This window comes from Orbicella franksi, chromosome 3 (genome assembly GCF_964199315.1).
Source record: "Orbicella franksi chromosome 3, jaOrbFran1.1, whole genome shotgun sequence".
Lineage (NCBI taxonomy): Eukaryota > Metazoa > Cnidaria > Anthozoa > Scleractinia > Merulinidae > Orbicella > Orbicella franksi.
Window position 1 is genome coordinate 7,111,655 of NC_138147.1, and position 15,159 is coordinate 7,126,813.

The window sequence follows — 15,159 nt, forward strand, 5'->3', positions numbered from 1 at the left end:
TGGGAACAGGCAATAGCAACAGTGACAGTGCCAGGCTGGTGAATTTTACAAGCTAATGAACTCATGTCTAACAATGATGAGTGATGAAGAAGCATGGTGAAGTGAAACTGAAGAATCAGACTGTGAGTGACAGTGATAGAGTCAGTGTCGTGAGAGTGATGCTAGTGTCTGTGAACTTGGACCAGATCAGCAAAGAAAAGGTTTTGTACTAGAAATTGACGGAGAGCAACAAGTTTGTGCTAAAAAACTGAAGAAGCTGGCTCAGACCAGTCTTAAAGCCAGCATCTACTTACAGTACTTGTCAAGAGTTCCTGACTTGTGTATGTGGGAAGGCTCTCTGTAATGACCTATATGGGGAGGCTCAGCTCACGATGAGTACCTTTTTCAGGCGTCAGGTATAAAATTAATGATAGGGATTTCACAAGTTGAGGTGTATGAAAGGGTAGGAAAATCTGTCATTTAGGGATTCCATTCTTCTGTTTCTAAAATGTTGTTGAAAAGCTCTCATTTACTCTCCTCAGCCTGAATGAAGAGATTCTGTAATATTATTTATTAACTTCTTTCCAAGGGAATAGAAAAGGGATGCAGTATTCTTAAATAGGTTTGTTAAAGGGGTACATTTACCCTTTTGCAATGTAAGGTCGACAAAAGAGGTGCCATTTCTAACAAAATGGTACAAATGTATACAAAAGGGTAAGGGGTAATGGACCTTGAGATAAGGCCTTTCCATTTAAAACTTTGTAGAATACCCCTTCCCCCCCCCCCTCCCAGTTTGTGAAACAAAGATGTTCAAATTATTGTTTTGTGAAAAAAGGCAATTATTAAAAAACAAAACAGTGCCAAGAGATTAAGTGATTGTCAATGCAAGTTTCCATTTGTATTTTGAATTAAAATGGGTATAACATGATCCTAGAGTATACTATGCAGCTTCACAGAGAGGCCCAAACTGATGATGAAAACATATGTTTTAACACTTAAAATTCTATTTTTGCCTCTTCCCTTGTACCTTGTGACCTTTCTAGGGAAATTCTGAAAAGGTCCCCACCCCCACCCCCAAAAATTCAAATTTTATATACAAATCACTTTTTTATCTTGAAAATGGTCTCAGAGACAACAAAACATTTTTATGGCTAGCTAAACTACTTATTAGGAAAATAAAAATGTTCAAGGAAAAAATGAACAGGAAGAAACAACAACAAATTAACTTTTTTTTTTTCAGAAGAGCTACTACTTGTATTTTTTTTTAACTTACATGTAGGTCAACATAATTTGTTTTCACAATTTACCACAAAAGAAAACACCACAGAAAGGAGAACTATAGTTGTGGCATCTGAGCTACATTTTTAAATGGAAACATTTCCCATAAAAATTTCCAAATTATATTCTTACCAGTACAACAACATACCAGCTATATTTTGCAGAGAAGTATACTTAATTAATAAAATTGATGTAGTGAAATTTTCTATTTAATTTTTGTACACCTGATCTTACAGAGTGCAACCTTTGGTTTAACTGGTTCACTTTACTGTTAAGGAATAATTAAATAAATCACACCAGAGTGGCTTTGTATCTTTATTATAATTCTCATTATCAGTAGAGAAATCACACTGGTACACTGGTCCACTGATCAATACTCTTACGTGTATGTTAAACATGGGAAAGCAGGTTGCATCATCTAAATCATAACATTGTATGCCTGTGTGGGGTGTATATGCCAGGAGGTAACCACCTAAGAAAAGACAAACATAAATTATGTCATTGTTTCAGTGACTCACCCTAAGTGGGTATTATGCTCATTACCACCTTAATAAACAAGATATATTAAAGTATAATTTTTACCTCCGCTTTAAACTTTTCAAACCTACAGTTTGTTTTCACTTTCAGAGAGGTTCTTAAATTCACAAGCACACCACCCACCCCCCTCAGCCCTGATTCCTACTCTCCCATAGCCAGGATCCCATTTCAACCCTCCAATAAATCAGTAATTTTTTTTCTAATTTTGGTCTGACTTAGATTCATCTCCACTCAGCCATGAAAGCAATGGTGGTAGATTTCTGGATATTTGTTGGTCTAGTTCACTATTGTTCTCAGATTCCCACCTCCCTTTTGACAGAATTAAATTCCGTTAAAAAATAAACTACAGTAGTTTAATCAAATTAATGCAGAGGCAAACATTGAACCAGAAACTTACTATAATTTTGGTATGAACGATACCAAAGTATAACTTACATAATTAATATCACATCTTTTCTATTGTAATTTAAGACAGTGCAACTACTAATAGATTGACCCCAAAAACCTAAAAACATGACTTTAGAAACACAGATAAGTGAGAATATTACCAGTTTTGCTTTTGCCACCAAGCACTCTGCTTTTAAAAAAAATACATGGAAGATAATGACAAAGCAATAACAAAACCAGCCAACCAACCTCTGGAAATTCAATAAACACACCAAATTCCCCTCCAAAATTCTCTTCAACACCTTACAGTACATGTTAATGTCAGCAGCATAAATTCAACTCAATGATTTGGCATGCTACTATCATCAAATGTTTATCCCTTGATTCAGAATTTTTAGGAGTATCAAATAGAATTCCGCTATAGATTACAAATACTGTTTACCTTAACAAATATTTGCATTAATTCTGGAGATATTTAAGTTTAAAATGTGTAAAATATATGCAAATGAGAGGACTGATGATGTCATACACCAAACCCAATATTACATCAAGTGCAGACCATATATACAGCAGAGATCATTGAAACTTGGTAACCTTATAGTTCTACAAGCAACACACTAATATGGCTACAAAAAAATGTTCCCTATTGGCAACTCAATCTTTTCCAGTCCCCTCTAACCCAATTTCAATAATCCAGTGATTTTCAGCTTGAAAAACATTAATCAAGGACATGAGGTGGCCAGAAAAGCCTAGAATATCAGGGAAGGTCTGAAATGCAGTCTGTTGCCATGGTAACAAAACTGTTACGCTCATATTATGTAGCACATCTGCAAATTGCATCGTAATAGCACTGTCCCCACTGGAGCCCATGGTTCAGTAGTTTACTTGGAGAATAAATTTCATAACTTTCCTGGGGGACTGGATGATCTAACCGGTATGTGGGAGACTCCCAGAATATTTGCAAGAATGTATGACTATCTCTTCACAGGTATTCATTAATAAATAAATAAATATATAAATAAATAAATAAATAAATAGACACTAACACTACTAACATGACTGAGTTTGGAAAATATATATATTTTTAGTCTATGATATTTTGAAAAATTCCCCCCTCCCATCTAACACACTGATCTTCTTTAATTTGGTACTTGAAATTGATAACAAGGATGCTACACCTTGGCAACTCGTTGGCCAGGATATGTTGCACAGTCTTCACATCAGATAATGGGTCTGTACATATTATTTATGTATTTATTAAACAGAGATCTCCCCATCCCATCCCTATGAAAATTCCAATTTTTATTAATAGTTTTCTTTAAAAAGTTTGGCTTTTGAGACCCTCCCAATCCCTGGAATTTCCAGTAATCTCCTTGGGGTGGGTATGGACATTTTCTAGAACCACACAATAAAACAAATAAACAAACTTTAAGATAAAATGTTGAAGTATAAGTCAGTGGGACATATGAAGAGGCTAGTCATAAAAGGGGATAAGTGACGATTTTGGTTGCTTTTCTTTTTTCTTGCTCCAAATTAGCTGAATTTTTGCATGTGGTCTTCAATGTAATAGAAAAACGTGTTCCTGTATTTTTGCCGCTGGTTTTTGCTTCGCTTTATAAAGACGCAGCTAGGAAAACCGAGTGCTTTTTTGCATACGCAATATCCTGAAAACGAAGCAAGGTTTAGCGCAAAAACTACGGGACATTGCTAAACATACCTAAACAAAACTCTATGCGAAATTTGGAGCGTTTTCGACAAAGTTCACTTTTGATTAAAATACCTAACGCCCTTTTCCCGCCGAGGCTGCAAATAAACGAAGCCGGGCCTTTGTTATGATAAACAGAGCCGATCCTTTGTTATAATAACCAAGCCAAGCCTTTGTTATAAGTCGAAGTCTCGCCTCGGTTTATCATAACAAAGGATCGGCCCGCCGCGACCGCAGGGACTTTGATCTCACTTAGAAAGCAGCAAAATGTCAATTTCACGCAACGTATAAGCTCAAAAATGTTGATTTTAGGTCAAAAAAGGTTTAAATGTTGATTTCACGTTAACGCGTGACGGCAAGGATGTTGGTTTCACTTAGAAACCAGCAAAATGTCAATTTCACGCAACGCATAAGCTCAATGATGTTGATTTCAGGTCTAAGTAGGTTAAAATGTTGATTTCACGTTAACGGGTGACGGCAAGGAGGTTGATTTCTCTTAGAAACCAGCAAAATGTCAATTCCACGCAACGTATAAGCTCAAACATGTTGATTTTAGGTCAAAAAAGGTTTAAATGTTGATTTCACGTTGACGCGTGACGGCAAGGATGTTGGTTTCACTTAGAAACCAGCAAAATGTCAATTTCACGCAACGCACAAGCTCAATGATGTTGATTTTAGGTCAAAAAAGGTTTAAATGTTGATTTCACGTTAACGCGTGACGGCAAGGATGTTGGTTTCACTTAGAAACCAGCAAAATGTCAATTTTACGCAGCGCATAAGCTCAATGATGTTGATTTCAGGTCTAAATAGGTTAAAATGTTGATTTCACGTTAACGCGTGTCGGCAAGGATGTTGGTTTCACTTAGAGACCAGCAAAATGTCAATTTTACGCAGCGCATAAGCTCAATGATGTTGATTTCAGGTCTAAATAGGTTAAAATGTTGATTTTGCGTTAACGCGTGACGGCAAGGAGGTTGATTTCTCTTAGAAACCAGCAAAATGTCAATTCCACGCAACGTATAAGCTCAAAAATGTTGCTTTTAGGTCAAAAAAGGTTTAAATGTTGATTTCACGTTGACGCGTGACGGCAAGGATGTTGGTTTCACTTAGAAACCAGCAAAATGTCAATTTTACGCAGCGCATAAGCTCGATGATGTTGATTTCAGGTCTAAATAGGTTAAAATGTTAATTTGACGTTAACGCGTGACGGCAAGGATGTTGGTTTCACTTAGAAAACAGCAAAATGGTAGGAGCCCATGATGGGCTCCTGAAAATGGTAATTTGGCAACGTCTTCAATGGCTAAAAAATCACGAGATAAAACATAGTTTTCGACAAACGCGATCGTAGCTTGATGTCACGCACCGCCATAACTTCCAAGTTCAAAATGCGCTGGTACCTCTTATGCCTGATGAGGATAACAACTTTGGCGGCTGTTTAGTTTTGGATTTAAGAATTTGATGACTCCACGTGAAAACGCTCTATAAATAGGGCTGACAGATTAACAGATTAACCCTTCTGCGCAACGTACGGGTCTCCATACATCTGCATGTCCCCTGATCCCAGAAGCTCAAAACACTACAAATCATGCCGATTTGAAATAAAATCAACGCAAACTGGATCACAGATCTGTTACAATCGATCGCCACTTGCTGGCCATTATTATGTTTAAATCTAGTTACCAGTTCGAGAAACGTCCGCAGAACGTAATCGCAATGCATGCCGGGAAGGGTCTTTACACCTTGTGCGCGGCAAGACATGGCGGTCGATACAAGACAAATTTTATCACTCTAAAACCAGTTCTCGCTTTCCAAACTTTGACGCTAGCAACGCTTGGCAAATGGGCCACAACTCACCAGAGGGTATTTTTCTTGGGCAAGAACTGCTCTTGGACTTTGCTACCTGGCTCGATCTGACTTCGAACGCCGATAACACGATTACGGTATATCAGCTGCCTTCGAAGTTTCAGAACACATTTTGATTCTTTAAAACGTGCTGATGACTTACGGGTTTATCGAGGCTTTATGATGCCTCTCAACCACCAGGTAGGCACACAAGGTACTTTAAAACAATGCTTAAGATATTAGTTGACAGAGCTCTAATGCGGCACATCTCTTTTTTGTTTGATGGCATTTCGTTTGACGCTCGATCGATTCACGTGTTGTGTTCACGTCACAATAACCGGTGTAAACAATCCGTTCCCAGATTTCCGCTCTATATGCTGTGGGATTTGGTTTTGACTTCATACACTATAAACAGTCTGCCTGTTTGCTGTTCAACAAATAAACTCCTAAAGACATGGCTAGGAAAAGCCAAGTTTTTTGCCTACGTTTTAACTCGAAAACAAAGCAAAAACCAGCGACAAAAATACAGAATCACATTTTTCTATTACATTGAAGACCACATGCAAAACTTCAGCTAATTTGGAGCAAGAAAAAAGAAAAGCAACCAAAATCGTCACTTATCCCCTTTTATGACTAGCTTCTTCATATATACATTGATCAACTTATAAAGACATGATTGATCATTGCAACGTACTATACACAACTTAAGCAAAGGTGAAATTATAGTCTGAAAAAAAAATTAGGTGTGAACTGGATTCTAACCCATGACCTCTGTGATACCGGTGCGATAACTTAATTAATTAAAGTTCTATGCTACAACATACCAAACTGCTAATTTATTATGAAGTGACACAGCTAAAGGAGAGTTGTCGAGAAATCAACTTTTTTGTGAATTCTAAGATCAATATGAGTCTTCTAAATTTAAGATTATTATACCTAACAAAAGACATATAGTAGGGCACTGCACTGTGTGCTCTCTCTACACACTCTTCCAGGCAGGATAGTAATACATATACATGTACTTTTTTTTTTGTTTGGAATATACTGTTACTGCATGGTCATACAAGAGGTACTAGTTGCTGCTGAGTAGTCTTAAAATAAGTGAACTAAGTGTGACAAAATATAATGTATATTAAATCTGCACCAGTTCAGTACAATTTAATACCAAATTTTAATCAGCCGCAAAAAAAAAATTGTTAGTACCTGATATTACATGTACTTTGTGAAGGCTTCTGGAGGGGTTATACTTTTATAAAGTACCTGGCAGCAAGTACTATTTTGATTTACTAAAGCAAGACTGTAGTAACTGCTAAGAAAATGTGTTTTGTACATCCCAGAAAAATTGGGTGGGGGTCAGTGCAGACCTCTTCACAAAAGTTAAACTCTTAACCTATTTATGACCAAAATCTGTGATTTTCCCTACCCCATTTATGACTGTTGTGACTGCTACAGTTGCCCTAAACATAAGTTTTGAAGGACTTTTGTCGATGGTCTTATCAATAATGATGAAAATTGAGGTAGCTTATTCTAAAAAAACATAACAAATTAAAGACTAGAGGGCAAAAGCCTTACCCTGGAGTATTTATGACCAAAACGACTGAATAACCATACCCTTTGGGGCTGCACAGCTGTATATAGCACACAGAGGAGAGTTCCCCCCCCCCCCCTACCGCTGGAGCAGGAATCAAAATATTATTGCCTTGATGACATAATAAAGATAAAATCTCAAAATAATCAAGAGTTACATATATGCATGGGACTTCACTAACAAAATGATGCCTGTTGCTTGCTGTAAATTGTATATAAATTACTCCTACAATGTGCCAGAATTCTGTTAATCTGGTCACCAACAGGTCACAAAAATCTGACTGTATAATTAATAAATAAGAAAATGACCGACTGAGCTTTTGTTTGAGCCAGAATAGAGTGGCCATAATAACTAGGTGGCTGTGTTAACAGGGGTGGCCGTATGGTGAGGTACATTCCACAGTAGTGATAAAGATGACACTCTCAAACATCAGTACCCATAAAGATTTTGGACAGTATATTTTGCATAATCAGTTGGAAGAGGAAGAGGGAAAATGGAAATAAAATAGAATAGCTCTTGTGTACCAGAGACAACCCTTTCCCCGAGTTACCCTGGCGGAGCTATCTTTTCACTTATTTCTTTGCAAAATTCAACCAACCGTTTACACAAGGATGATGAACCAGACTTGGGGGTGAGACAATTCAGGTGGGCAAGTTGACTCACCTTGGCAGCTAAAGTAACCAACAACTTTTCTTTGAGTATACATAAACACTTTGGCTCGCCTAACTGGAACAACTCTCAGCATGGCGAGTGTCACGTAATGCCTAGATTTAAGATTTAAAGCAGCAATTTGTATCAAAGAAGAGAAAATTAACTCAGCAAAACCCACTCTGATCAAATGAGTGAGGGAAACTTAAACAAAGAGGGATAGTTGCACATTTGATTATTCCATAGGAGTTACGAATAATCATGCAGGGTCAACTTTTACTCGGCCTACATGGGCTACATTTTCTCATACAAACACTTGATAAAGTTGCCTCAGGGGGAGGGTTATCCCGGGTACCCGAGACCATACAAGTGGGACCTGTGTTGCCTCAAAGAACACCCCCACGATTTTCAAAGGGGAAGGTCCATGAACAGGACCTTAACTTAGGGCAGCTTCAATGGCAGATTCCCTCTGATGGCTTGGATTTGAATAATTGATTTAATTACTTTTAAAGAGGACTAGAACTCAAAAATCTTGCTCGAATTTCGATCCAGCGAGGCATAAGTTTCCATGCCGTGAATCAAGTTTTTACTGGGCGTTTTAAAAGCACTCACCAAAGAGAAAGAGACTGATGACCCCAAACTACCGATACATATGTACTGTATCTTACTGAAAACAACAATCTTCAACGAGAGATGTAGGAATGTGGGATACTGACCTTCAGCATGCGATCCAGCTTGTCTCTTCTACCAATACACGTGAGCCAAGAGTAACAAAAGTTCTGGTGACAGCGACTTTCGGAGCTAAACGGCTTCTGTTAATTATGTTCCCGTAGTACACAGTGCAAACTATGGCCAGCAATACTTCATCCAGGTTGTTGTTAACATTATAGGCTATTGCACTTATTGTTATCACTAAATCACGAACAACAAGAACCAAAAGTCGGAACAACACCAGTTTTAAAAATGTGTAAAATTCGCCCGACGATGACGGAAGGCTCTCCGTTATTTTGCTTCAAAACAATAATAAACTTTTCTCTTTTCCCGAAATTTTTGCTTCAAAAGTCGAAGTAATGTGTCTGCAACATCCTTCCATACTCAATATAAAATGAAACGAAACTGATGGTTTACAAATAGAGGGAAACCACGAGTAATCGAAACGCCATTTTCTCGCTTTGTGAAACGAGCCGCGAAGCGCAGTTTAAACCGGATGTGACGTCATTTTTTGTTGGATGATGCCTATACGAAAATTTCAGGAGTCTTCTGCCCCGCGATCGGCGTTCGCTATCAACCTACCACAGACATGGCATTACTTGCACCAGTTTTACAGAAGAATATGAAGCCTGTATGTCTATATGCGATGTCGAAGAACTTAACATATCAAATTAATAATGCAAAGGCTTACCAGGTGAACTTGGTGAGATATTAGCTGCCATATACATAACCGATTCGCTGCTGTTAGAGGCCATTTGCAGTGTGGTCGTAGAGCTAACTATCTTCTTCGTCGCAATCCACTTCCGCCTTTCCACGAAACTCTCTGTCTTCTTCGGTCCTAGGCCACACACACTCGTGAAGCGTAATTAGCAGTGCCCATACCTCCGGGAGCAATAGCTGGGCATTAGCTCAAATCTTAATCCTGGGGGTGAAGCATTTGAAATTTTATTATTGCCCTGGGACTAAGAATTTTCCTACCTGCGAGACAACCCCGGACCATATGGCACTTTCGTGGTTTTGGTCTCACATTTAGCGGAGAACGCAAATATTGATGTTTTCATCACGTGTTGACACAAATCATGATCAAATCAACCGAAGTTAATTCCATATAACAAAGTGATTCTTAAGCTACCTGAGATGATCAGATTCATGAAAATCTTTTAGAAATTCTCACCATTATCACAAAATGTTGTGGCCAATGATGAAAGTTAGGATAAACGGACATACATGCCGGTGAACAAAACAACGTACAAAATAATGCTGGTGAATAACATCTTTTTCATTATCAGTTATGATTTATCAAATTTTGAGCAGCGTTATTTTCAAACGTTGAGCAGCGTTTTTTATGATGATGAACCCGCGGGCGGATCATTTGAACTTCTTATTTCTCTCCACCCCGAAAATGCTTGGGGGTCGGCTTATTTCTCTTAGATACTGGATATAGTGTAATATACAGTAAAATAAAATGGTAATTTACAATATGTTTTTCATTGGCTAACCGTCCTCTGTTTGACTGGTAACAGGTCATCATGATTTTCCATTTCTTTAGTAATTAAGTTTTTAAGTTTTCGACCCTTTTGAAGCTTACGTAAGTCGAACAATGCTTCTCTCTACTGACCCAAGTGTATAAATGAGAACCGGGCGTACAAAGCCCTGCGGTGTACTAGAATGTCAACACGGAGCGAGTAGGAATACTTCTACTTGCTTGATGCTACAGAAATCGGGATAAGCTCCAGCAGCGTGGGCAATATGGCCCGATGCCGATTCTTCTTGATTTGACGTTATTATTTAATTTTGTTTTAATCGGAAGAATTTCTAAATACAAAACCCAACAGCTATGCCGTTCTTAAAGTCTACTTTGGTACACGATTGTTCTTATTAAGCTCTAGGAACAGAGTTCAATCAGTTAAGTTATCTTTCAATGAGCTCGTAAATATATAATGTAAAAAACATTAAGAATTTTTTATTTAACCCAGCATTGGCCCATCAGCAATTCCGTTTTTAACGTCTACTTCGTAAACGATTGTTCTTATTAACCAATGGGAACAGAATCCAGTCAGTTTAGTCATCTTTCAATAAACTCGTGAATATATAATGAACAAAACAATAAGATATTTTGAATTCAAATTTCTTTTCGCCGATTTTCAATTCATGTTACTCTGGTTCCACAGGTTTTCTCATGGCACGTCAGTAACAAAACCTTTGGGACGTACCAAGGACCAGGGTAAATTCATGCAATACTTGAGGAAGCTCTTCCAGCTAGCGGGTCTAATCAGCTAAATCAAACAACTTTTCCAAAACATTCGAAAGGTTACTGTCAAAGTGATCGCCGTCGCGAGTAGTGTAAGAGCGGGAAAGAGTGCAGCTCTCAGAACTCCGATAATAATCTCTAGATCTTTCAACGGTGTCAAAAGCCAAGCAATGAATAACGTGTTTGCAGGCAGAGCACGTTCGCAAGCAATTTCTTAGGCTTACTTTTGTTTGCCCATTCGAAAAGTGGGTCGGGCACCAAGCCATAGGCTTCTTGGCTTCGTTCCACAGCCATGTGGTGCAAGCCACAATTCCTGCAACTTGAGGACTGAGGTCCCTGATAAATTCTTCCAAATGTCTCATTCTTGGAAGGAGAATGCCTCGGAGGTTCTCGTTGTTAAGCAATGGAAGTTGTTCATACTTTTCAAGTCTGTCCAACTTTATTCCCGCCAGTAAATTACAGCAATCTTCGCTTATACTTGAGAGACCGTATTGCTGAGCGAGAAGAAGAATCTTCATAGCATTGGACTCTGTTTTAGGTTCATTCTTGAGACAACTGGCACACAGGTCAAGGACTCCTTTTACTTGGTACTCATCAGCGAGTTTCAGCAAGTGCTCCACATTATTCACTGAAAAATAATTCACAGCGGACTTTATCCCCATCAAAAGAATGCCAGACTCAAAATATTAATTGCCGTTAAGGTGGTAGGTACCAAAAAAATATGGCTTCTTCAAAAAAAATTCCATTTTTTGAAAATACAAGATTTAAGACCCTTGAACACTTCGCAAAACAATTTTGAAACGATCTGCCCAAATTTGCCTCTAGGTGAGTGTGAAATTTAAGGAAAGTACACAGTGGTATAAGTTTTCTTACGCAGCAAGGGGCATACCAACGACTGTTCACAGTAAGAACATGACCAAAAATATAGATCAGTTTTAACATATATGAACGATACTTTATAGTAAAGCTGTTAAGACATGCACAACTCGATTGGTATAATTACTTGTGAAAGCTTTGCCTGAATTACCATCACAGTCTCATTCATTCCCCTTATGAAGAGGGATATTTCCTACAACTAACCGCGGTAACTTTGTACAAAATAAACTCCATTACACCCCCCTTGAGATCTCCGACGCAGTTTTTGGCTTGTTAAATGCTTAATCCACCGTCTAAGAAACTTACTTTTTCTCAAAAAGTCTACTTTTGTGCCAACTGACTTCACGCCAACATTTCTACTTTGGAAGGTATTAAAGACAAATTTCTGAACATGACTTCGGGTAATCAAAGGCCAATAGTGTCAGATTCAATAAACTAAAAAAACCGTAACGTTTAACGTTTGTCACGTGACACTAGATAATTTGTCCACTGGGTTTTGTGCAAAATGAGGTTATTAACAAATGAAGCCTGTAAAAACATGCAAAAAAAAAAAAAAAAAAAAAAAATGAACTTGGCCAATATTCAGCCATCTTGACCTCACGCTTGATCAATAACCCATATGTACAATCTGTGTCTCTTGGGCAGTCCTGTGACGTGCAGTCCGCCGCACCCCACAATTAATGTGGTTTGGGGAGAATGCGAGTTGCAAGGTATCTTAAGATGTGCAAGTCTGTTGAACTTACTTGTGATCTCCTCTCTCTTGTGTACGTACAACTGCTTAACAAAACCTAACACTTCATTTGCGTTCTTCTCGGGTAGTGTAATCTCACCACTCGTTGCTTCTTTAAAACTAGATGTCAGCATAGCTTTGAATACAGGCGAGTTTAAAGTCAATATCAGACGATGAACATGAAACCTTTGCCCTTCCACAACAAGAGCTAAGTCGCTGTCTTCCCAGGGCTGGGAAAAGGGATTGTCCTCTGTGAAATCGGCCTGCACATCTGCATGATAAATAAAAAAGCAATTAACAGTGCTCTCTGGCTTTGTTGGTAGTCCCTCCTTTCGCACACGCTCGACGGATTAAGCAAAAGGGGATTACTCGTAGTCTAAATATTGAAAATAAATGACATAATCATCTGTCCCAAGAAATTTGAGCCCGATCTGTTACAGTACCGTTAATTTGTTGAGCTACGAGGGTTAAAAGGTGAACTGATACAAAGGTTGGATGGGCTCGTAAGTGTTTCTGCTACTAATCAGAATATCTCCTTCAACATGAAATCCACAGAACTAAACAGTTTTACAAACTCGTAAACTGTTCAGAGCAAAGACGTTTCCAGCATCATGCCTTCTCCGGCGGTGTAACATCGTATAATGATGGAGCAAAATATAGATGATAATGTCCCCTATTCTTGCAGCCAATGAATGCGTCTGACAGAATAATACACAACTGCAATTCACCGTCAGGTTCTCCAGTCTGGTTGAATTCGGCCATCCTGCTGGCGCTTGTTTGACCTTCAGTAACACAGTAACGATCCTCACCAAGCCCCTTCTGCAGTCCACACTTTGAAAAGTGAGTAAACTTTTCTGCAAAATGGTACATTTGTATGGAATCAGTTTTTAATAACTGATCTTATTGTTTATCAGGAGATATATTGATTGATACGGGAATATGTACAGAGGCCAACTGAAATCCCCGAAATGTCTAAGAAATTCGAAATATTAAAGACAAGAAAAACGGACCAAGTTCTTGCGTGCTTTCGTTTTGCCTGGAAGACGATTCGCCCGAATCCTCGGCATATCCTTTCGTCCGGGTGACACAAATGCTTACTCCTGTGGTCAGTCCGGAATAGATCCCAATAAATTAGGACATCTGTGATGTCACGAAACTAGCGTTTCAACCAGTGTAAAGGCGTGTTTTGGTTGGAGTGTTGTGTTTCACAACAAACCAAGAAATTCAAGATGGCGGACAAAGAGAGTCCCGAATGCCTTCCAATGCCTTGAATGCAGGCCTTCAGGAGGTATATATTTATCTCGAATTGAGATAAATACTGTCACAATTATGAAATAAAAGGAAAGTTTGTGTTCGCGTTCTATGTCACAGACAAGTCTGCTCAGATAACGGTTATCCTAGGACCGCAGGAAGCACAACGATGAGAACTGCGGGCCAAGTTTGACGAGCTGCTGTTACCATCCTTTGGGAAGAGACCATAGAATCTGTAAGCATCTTTACTCTGCATTCTTTTAAGCACAGAAACGATCGATACGTGAAGTGAGACTTTCCTCTTATCTAGGGATTATCGGGCCGAAATCGACAGGACGCGCGCGTTCTTCTATGCCAGCATTACATAGCAATTAAGATAAATTTCAAATGTCCAAAATGTTACACGTTTTGGCTAAATCTAGGAAATGAAATCATTAAACAGAATTTTCAATAAAGCTTACGAGTGAGAAATTCTTGTTCTGTTATACAAAATATATTAAGCTAGAAAAATGTTCCCAAAATTTTAGATGTGTTGTCAGATGCATGGATAGTCAAGAATCTGTTAATATATTCTTTGTAAATCTGAAATTTCTCCATTTTGGTATTTATTTGAAATATTTCTTGTATCTATTTGATGCTGTGGTAAAAGATATCATATATATAATTTTTACCCGATTTCCACATGTAAATTACGAATGCTTACATGTAATTGCTGACTTTAAAGTGCCTATGAAGTAAAAAATAATTGCTGCTTATTTGAAAGGCTTTTCAAAGTAAAGAAGAATGGGCAGGCGTTTTCCTTTTTGGAATATCTTTTTTCGTTTTAGTGATATTCACGTTTTTGTATTATGCGAAGTATGGTGGCCTAATGTATTGGGATAATCCGGACTGGTGGTCGTTGGATAAACAACGCATCAGTTATTATGTTTATAATTTTTAACTTCTTCGTTCCTTATGTTTAAGGAACGAGAAATGAATACAGTACAGTTCTCAATTCGGACCGACTTTCGGTCATTATCAGTACGGAATCGTTCTACGTGCAATCAAACGACCTTCTTCCGCGTACGAATAACACTCGGTGCGAGCGAACCAAATAAGCCCGGCGGAAGAAGCTTGCATAACGCAGACAGTACACGGTTCGCTGTCGATCCAAAGCTGAACTTCGTCGGGCAACGTATACAACTGTCCAACAAGCACGCCTTAACGTTTTGAGTTTCCTGAGGCAGTTAGTTACAAACTTAAGACCTGATACGCTTACCTGAAGTAAAGCTACTTCTTAAGGGGACGATCGAGGTGGAAGAAGAAAGCTTTCCAACGAGAAGAGTTCGAATCTGCAAGTATTGCTTGTCAGCGGCTATCACCACCCTTGACATGAA

General features: G+C 38.5%; 1 protein-coding gene, 1 long non-coding RNA gene and 1 pseudogene across 2 annotated transcripts; all 3 read right to left on the reverse strand.

Moving 5' to 3' along the window:
* The window catches only part of LOC145480540 (uncharacterized), a 72,738-nt pseudogene that overhangs the window by 36,215 nt on the left and 21,364 nt on the right, over positions 1-15,159 (reverse strand).
* LOC145480995 (uncharacterized) lies at positions 817-9,227 on the reverse strand. Its single transcript, XR_014048579.1, has 3 exons — positions 8,681-9,227; positions 7,980-8,080; positions 817-1,729 (listed from the first exon to the last, which is right to left on the reverse strand). It is a non-coding gene; the product is annotated as an uncharacterized LOC145480995 (long non-coding RNA).
* LOC145482993 (uncharacterized) lies at positions 10,614-13,368 on the reverse strand. The gene is made up of 3 exons (XM_081461617.1): positions 13,261-13,368; positions 12,546-12,803; positions 10,614-11,554 (listed from the first exon to the last, which is right to left on the reverse strand). The coding sequence occupies exons 1-3, from the start codon at positions 13,292-13,294 to the stop codon at positions 10,944-10,946; spliced, it is 903 nt and encodes a 300-aa protein (XP_081317743.1). The 5' UTR covers positions 13,295-13,368; the 3' UTR covers positions 10,614-10,943.

What these genes read in the sequence shown, in the direction of transcription:
- LOC145482993 (XM_081461617.1), bottom strand. Translation starts at nt 13,294, where the DNA reads ATGGCCGAATTCAACCAGACTGGAGAACCTGACG. An exon ending in CCAGACTGGAGAACCTGACG is followed by an intron (nt 12,804 to 13,260) that starts GTGAATTGCAGT and finishes TTTATCATGCAG; the next exon opens with ATGTGCAGGCCGATTTCACA. An exon ending in CAAGAGAGAGGAGATCACAA is followed by an intron (nt 11,555 to 12,545) that starts GTAAGTTCAACA and finishes ATTATTTTTCAG; the next exon opens with TGAATAATGTGGAGCACTTG.